The 7,614-nt window shown below is 37.2% G+C and overlaps 1 protein-coding gene across 1 annotated transcript; it reads left to right on the forward strand.

Annotated features, from left to right (window-relative positions):
* Positions 1 to 6,147: 6,147 nt before the first annotated feature.
* Positions 6,148 to 7,146, forward strand: LOC124930204. The gene has a single exon (XM_047470563.1). It carries the CDS (start codon positions 6,148 to 6,150, stop codon positions 7,144 to 7,146), a length of 999 nt encoding a protein of 332 aa, XP_047326519.1.
* Positions 7,147 to 7,614: the final 468 nt, after the last annotated feature.

A 7,614-nucleotide genomic window follows, 5' to 3' on the forward strand; every position in this document is an offset into this window, starting at 1 on the left:
TCAATGGACAAATTCTTCGTTCGATATGTTGTTGCGTCTACTTAAAGACTACATATTACCGATTGACGCTCAATTGCCAAACTCCTACTACGAAAGTAAAAAATTCATTACTGATATCGGGCTTAAGTATGACAAGATAGACGCATGTAGGAACAACTGTATGCTATTTTGGAAAGACGACATAAATGAAGATTCTTGTAGAGTTTGCGGTCTTTCAAGATGGAAAGTCGACCAAACAAGTGGGACAGTTCGAGAGAAGCAAAATGGAAAATTCATTCCAAAGAAGGTGTTGAGATATTTCCCTCTAATACCAAGACTGCAAAGACTATACATGTCCTCAAAAACGGCTCCAATGATGAGATGGCATAAAGAAGGAAGAGTTGATAGTGATACGTTGAGACATCCCGCTGATTCCTTAACCTGGAAAACGTTCGATGAAAATTATAAAGATTTTGCGTCTGAATCTCGAAACGTAAGACTAGGTTTATCAAGCGATGGGTTTCAACCATTTGCAAATGGAAAAAAGTCATATAGTGTTTGGCCGGTTATTCTCGTTCCTTACAATGTGTCACCCTCTACTTGCATGGATTCTAGCAATTTTATTTTATCTATGTTAATTCCGGGTCCAAAGAGTCCGGGAGATGCGATTGACATATTTCTCCAGCCATTGATCGACGAGTTGACTGAACTGTGGCAAACTGGTGTGAGAACGTTTGATGCACACACCTCGCAATACTTTAACATGCGAGCGGCATTGTTGTGGACCATTAACGACTTTCCCGCATACGCGAATTTATCGGGCTGGAGTACGAAAGGTAAATTTGCTTGTCCTTGTTGTAACAACGACACAGTATCTCTTCGATTGGTTCATGGTTCCAAACAATGTTACATGGGTCATAGACGCTTCCTTCCACCGAAGCACAAATACAGAAGGGATAAAGAGTCGTTTGATGGTCGAACTGATTATGGAGAGCCCCCTAGATTGTTAACGGGTCAAGAAAGTTACGAGCAAGCACGAGACCTAGAAGACATAATTCTTAGTACGGATCTAAGCAAGAAAACCAAGATATATCATGAAACGCGGGGAGACAATTGGAACAAATTGAGCATTTTCTTCCGCTTGCCTTATTGGAAATCATTATTATTGAGACATAATTTGGATGTGATGCATATTGAGAAAAATATTTGTGATAGCGTGTTGGGAACAATAATGAATGTGAAAGAGAAGACGAAGGATGGTCCTAAAGCGCGTAAAGACTTACAACTATTAGGCATAAAGTCATGGTTACATCCTATAAATGATGAAGGAGTGGTTCATTATCCAGAAGCGCCTTTCACTTTGACATCCGATAATAAAAAACGTTTTTGGAAATTCTTGAAAGATCTGAAGTTGCCTGATGGTTTTTGCTCAAATATCAGTGGTTGTGTAAATTTAGAAGAGAAAAAGATTTCGGGATTAAAGAGTCATGATTGTCACATTTTGTTGGAATATCTTATTCCTTTAGCAACCCGTGGATTACTTCCAGATAATGTGTATGATGCGTTAGTAAATTTGTCTCGGTTCTTTCGGTTGTTGTGTTTCAAAGAGTTGATTCAAGCGGACCTCGAACAATTGTACATGGATATTACATTGACGCTCTGCAAATTTGAAATGATTTTTCCGCCGTCAATTTTCGACATCATGATGCATCTCCCGGTTCACTTGTCATTTGAGGCTTTGCTTGGGGGACCTGTTCAGTATCGATGGATGTATCCGTTTGAACATTACATGGGTACAATGAAAAGATATTTGCGGAATAATAACCACCCAGAAGCCTCTATAAGTGAGAGCTATCTTGTAAATGAGAGTATTAGTTTATGTGCAAGGTATATGGAGGAAGAAGAGCAAGAAAATGCACAAACTGAAATCTCGGGCATTTCTATATTTTCATCGTTGGAAGACCTTTCTAACGGAAAAATATACAACTTGGATTATATCGATCGAGTGACAGCTCATTCATACATTTTGAAAAATTGCCCCGAAGCTGAACCTTTTTACATGTAAGATTCTATGTTGCTGTTATTAATTAGCATTCAAAAGTATGCTATTTAATATTCGATCTATTTGCAGAGATTACATTCAGTATTGCAATAACAACGAGTCTCGTGGAGAAACGTTTGCCGCATATTTCAAACATAGAGTGAGTTCATTATAAACCATATATTCTAACTCTTTATATTTATTTTAACAACTACATGTCGGGTAAATGTATGTATAGGTTGCTCAATTAACCGAATTTAACGACATATCAAGAGACCTCAAGATCTTAGGAGAAGGTCCAAGTATGTACTCGTCTATGTATGTTTGGTGTAAAGTAAACGGATACAAATTCTGTACAGAAAAACACGACGAAGGTTTGACAACTCAAAATAGTGGGGTGGTTGTTGAAGGGTTCAATGGGTCCGAAACTATGTCATACTACGGAGTTTTAACAGATATAATCGAAGTTCAATACTTTTCTCACAAACGAGTTGTTTTATTCAAGTGTAAGTGGTTTGATACACACTCGGGGGAACTAGGAGTGAAAGTGGATAAATATGGCTTCGTAAGTATAAATGTAAACCGATTTTTAAAAACCCAAAGTCAAGACCCGTATATATTGGCGAGTCAAGCAAAACAAGTCTTCTACGCCCTTGATATGTCAGCCCGACCCGGTTGGAAGATTGTGACAAAAATAAAACCGCGGTTTGCAAATATATAGATCAGATTAATTAGGTAGATTATCTTATCGGTTTTTTACTATATATTATTTCTTATTACTACTTTATTTCAATTAGTCGCTCACTTATTAATGGTGTATGCATTAAGAATGTCTAAAGGTAGTAAAGAACCTTGGTGGAGTATGAGGAAAACACCCAGCAAACTCTTGAAGCCGTACCAGAACCTCATTGCACAATCAGAAAACTTGAAGCTCCGAGAATCGTCTACTAGAGATGCACCACCTATTGCTGTAGTCCCGATAGCTACTGCTCCCCCAGCAGACGAGGATGTTGAGGCTGCTGAGGCAGAAGAGTTTGTAGAGAGTACGTTTGCTAATGTGGGGGATGAGGACGATGAGGCTGACGACGAGGGTCACGAGGACCCTCAGGACGTGGATGAAGAGGAGGAGCATGGATCGACTCCCGACCCATCATCGACAGGTAACTTGTTTACTATTAGTTATAGTTTGAATTGATTCGCATATCTGATTATGAATTTACTCTATTTTGAAGAATCTTGTGCCCGCAAGAGACGAGGGAAAAACAAGAATATTGCGTTATCTAAGAGACCAGCGGGGACAAGGATTCCTCTCACTTTTAGAGAGGTAGATGGGAGGCCGGGAGGTGTTGACGTTGGAAGAACAAGGTGGTCCAGACATGTGGGGTCGGTTGTGCGGGATCCCTCAGCCGTCTCGCACCGTCTTTTGAAGTGGAAGGCATTAAGTGCTGACCAATTGGATTACATTTGGAATGCTGTGAAGATAAAGATTAATTAATTATACATTGATCGTTCAATAATTATTTTAAAACATTTGAATGTTTTTATTTTCAGGATCCGTTCGAGGCTACTAATGGTCCTATTGATTCTTTTCGAAAGACCGCAATGGGACACGTCAGACAGATATGGGATAGATGGCGCTCGGATTTGCACACGGAATATATCCGCATCCATAAAGGAGACGAGGCCGCGGTACTTGCCAATCCTCCACCAGACTACGATCGAGATGATTGGGAGTTTGTGTGTCGCAACCATTTCTTTACGGAGAAATTTAAGGTACGGTTTCATAATTCAAATAAAATATGATATTAGTTATTCTAACTTCAATTTTTTTTATTTGAATTTCAGAAAAATAGTAGCACAAATATGGCTAACAGACAGCAGCTGAAATTCCCGCATCATACGGGAAGTAGACTGTTTGCTCAAATTGAAGAAGAGTTGGTAAGATTGTTATGAGTTATATAATAACTTAATATAAACATTGTTACGAGTTATATAATTTTTTTTTCAACAGGCGATTGAAATAGGACGGGCTCCATCGGTCGTTGAAGTGTTCAAGAGGACCCGTACCCCAAAACCGACAAAAGAAAACCCAACTCCCGTCCCGGACGACCGCGTTCAAGAGAAAATTGTAAGTGAATTGAATTAAATTAAATTACTTATAACTAGTTTATAAATTATTATATAATTGACAAATTATTTCAAATTTGCAGGTTGAGATGGAGGAAGTTCTAAGTAACGAACCAGAAATATCAGACTTTGAGTTGACGGAGAGAGTATTCGGACCCCAAAAACACGGGGGAGTATTCGGTATGGGATCAGGCGTCCGACCCACACACTTTCGTCAGGATCGACGGAGTTCTAACAATTCTCAACGAGCCACTGATCGATTGTTTGAGGAGAATCAAAGAATGGCGATAGAGCTTGAGGAATTGAAGAAAAGGGATGAAGAAAAAACACAAAAGATTGATCAAATCCAAAGAGAAAAGGTAGAATTGATTTCACGAATGGATAGAGAAAGTGCAAAACAGGAGAAGGAAAGGTTAGAATTGAATGCAAGATTAGAGAATTTTGAAGTGTTTATGCGGCAATATAAACCGCCGCCTCCCCCACCAGCTAGCTAGTTCTAAGACGTTTCGACTATATGAATTGATTGAATATGTTTAATGGTTTAATGTAAAACTTGTTTTTGGGATGATTGATTGGAGAATTTTGGAATGATGATTTTGTTTTATGAATTGATTGGTTTGGCTGGCTGAACAGGTTTTGGTTTCGGTATGCGGTTTCGGTTTAGCACAAATCAGTACGGCTATTTTGTAAATTTTTAAAAGAAAAACCGAAAGTTAAATGGAAGCTTTCGGTTTTTCTTTAAAGGGAAAAAGCGAAGGTTAAGCTAATAACTCTCGGTTTTTCTTTAAAGGGAAAAACCGAAGGTTATGATAATAACTATCGGTTTTTCTTCAAAGGAAAAAACCGAAGGTTAAGCTCATTACTCTCGGTTTTTCTTCAAAGGAAAAACCGAAGGTTATGCTAATAACCCTCGGTTTTTCTTCAAAGGAAAAACCGAAGGTTATGCTAATAACACTCGGTTTTTCTTCAAAGGAAAAACCGAAGGTTACGCTAATGACTCTCGGTTTTTCTTCAAATGAAAAACCGAAGGTTATGCCAACAACTCTCGGTTTTTCTTCGAAGGAAAAACCGAAGGTTATGCTAATAACTCTCGGTTTTTCATTTGAGGGAAAAACCGAAGGTTATGCTAATAACTCTCGGTTTTTCTCATTGAAGAAAACCCGAGAACTAGAGGACATCTTTCGGTAAATACACTATTCTTTTTAACGACGGAGTCAATACCGAGGGATGGCGACAGTCACCTTAACTCTCGGATTTTAGTCTATCCCGAAAGTTATGGGCTCAAAACCGAGAGTTTTAACTCTCGGTTTTGACCATTTTTTTACCAGTGTGAGAAATATATATATATATATATATATTACATTCCCACCCAAACATGTTTCACTTTAATGAAATAAATCTAATAAAGTTTAGATTTAAGAAATTATTTGTTATCTGACTCCTATATTATATATATAATACAAAATTTACTGAATAATATAAAAGAAGCAACGTTTTGGTGAGTATATCAAAAGTCCTTTATTATATATATAATACAAAATTTACTGCATAATATAAAAGAAGCAACGTTTTGGTGAGTATATTTTGACACATTTTGGTGTAACAGCGGTGGAGTCGTATTGGCTTCTCTAAACTCCAATAGAAAAAAAATAACAACAATGCAAACCAAACAAGCTCTAACTCGCCATCCATATATTCAATGTAGCAGTTAACATATGACTAATCCCGATGTATATGCTTGCGAATTTCTTTCAATTATTAATTTGGCACTGATCCAGTAGTAGTATATTGTCCATGATCTTATTATTTTAACATACCAATGTCTTATTATTCTTTCCCACATGAATTATACTTTATCACCATTGCACGCCATTTTCATTTGACAATTGAAAGTCCACTCTCATCTCTTTATCTTCAATAATACATTCATATTATTTGGATCTGCTTTTATCACCTAAAAGGCTAAAACCCACATCAATTCTTCACACGCCATTGTTGACATGGATAGAGGGCAAGAAGAAATCCACTTCATTGGGCTCTTGGGCATTTTCATTGAGTCTCTTAGCATCATTACTTCATGGCGAAAGGTCTTCACCAGAATAGTTGTCATCATCATCCTTCCCCTTTCTATCATCTTCTTAGCCCATGTCCAAATCTCCGAGCTTCTCTTCTCGGAGATACTTCGTAACCAAGATGTCCTTGATCAAACCCGAGTAGACACTGAGAAGTACGTAGATTTGTTAGACATGATCTCATCTGAATGGTTTGTCTTTTGGGTCTTCAAGATTTTGTACTTCGTGTTCTTCCTTCTCCTTTCCCTCCTCTCAACCTCTGCCGTTGTTTACACGATTGCATGTCTTTACACCTCCAAGGAGATGCCTTCTTTCTATGAGCTCATGACTAGCGTTGTTCCTAGGGTTTGGAAAAGGCTCGTTGTCACATTCCTATGGAACTTTGTCATTGTTTTTATGTATAATGTTGTGGCTATCATTGTCTTTATCTTGTCGGGGTTCTTTGTCTCGCTTAAGGCGGTAGGATTTGTCATCCTATTTTTTATTGCGTTATTATACTTGACGGGTTTTGTATATATCAACATAATATGGCATCTAGCAAGTGTTGTCTCGGTTTTGGAGGATGTGTATGGAATTCAAGCAATGATCAAAAGCAAGGGTTTGATAAAGGGTAAATTGAGAGTGGCAGGTATTATCTTCCTCACGCTCAACCTTTTCTTTGTCGGGATTCAAATTACATACCAACAATATGTTGTGGCCGAGGATTCATTGTGGTGCAAAATGCTGTTAGGAATGCTTTACTTGAGCCTCCTTGTCATCTTGATCTTACTAGGTTTAGTCATCCAAACCGTGTTTTATTTTATCTGCAAATCTTACCATCACGAGACCATCAATAAGTTGTCATTGATGGATCATCTCGAGGCTTATTTAGGACATTATGTTCCTCTCGATTCCAATGATGTTCAACTTGAGAAACTTCACGTTTAAAATAGCATTCGTCACAATGGAATACTAGCAGACATTTCATTATTTCATACAAAGCTTGAACTATATTACTATGTTTATGATATTTCGTTGTACCTATAATATTCATAATGCTATTTTTTTGTATCATTCAAATTCCTCAATTTTGAATATCAAACTGATTAAAACTTATCTAAATGAGAACTTATTATATTTATTTAGCTCATCTGAATTCAGCATTGAAGCTGTTTTTATAATAGTTTTTGAGGCCTTCTAAAATTTTAAGGTTGAATTAAAACTTACATATCCATGAAGTTAAGCAATTTTGTGTTAACTTATTCCTTTTTTTAACAATTTTGGTTTACACCTAATTCACTTTTAAATAAACCTTTCAACTTAATAGGATGAGCATTAGTTTTCTGATTGAACTAGAGTCGTTGCTACAAAATAAAAAACAAAAAATGTAACATCAAGAATCGAGATAATTGAATC

This window comes from Impatiens glandulifera, chromosome 3, assembly GCF_907164915.1.
Source record: "Impatiens glandulifera chromosome 3, dImpGla2.1, whole genome shotgun sequence".
Lineage (NCBI taxonomy): Eukaryota > Viridiplantae > Streptophyta > Magnoliopsida > Ericales > Balsaminaceae > Impatiens > Impatiens glandulifera.

Coding starts and splice junctions, on each gene's coding strand:
- LOC124930204 (XM_047470563.1), top strand. CDS start 6,148: ATGGATAGAGGGCAAGAAGAAATCCACTTCATTGGGCTCTTGGGCATT.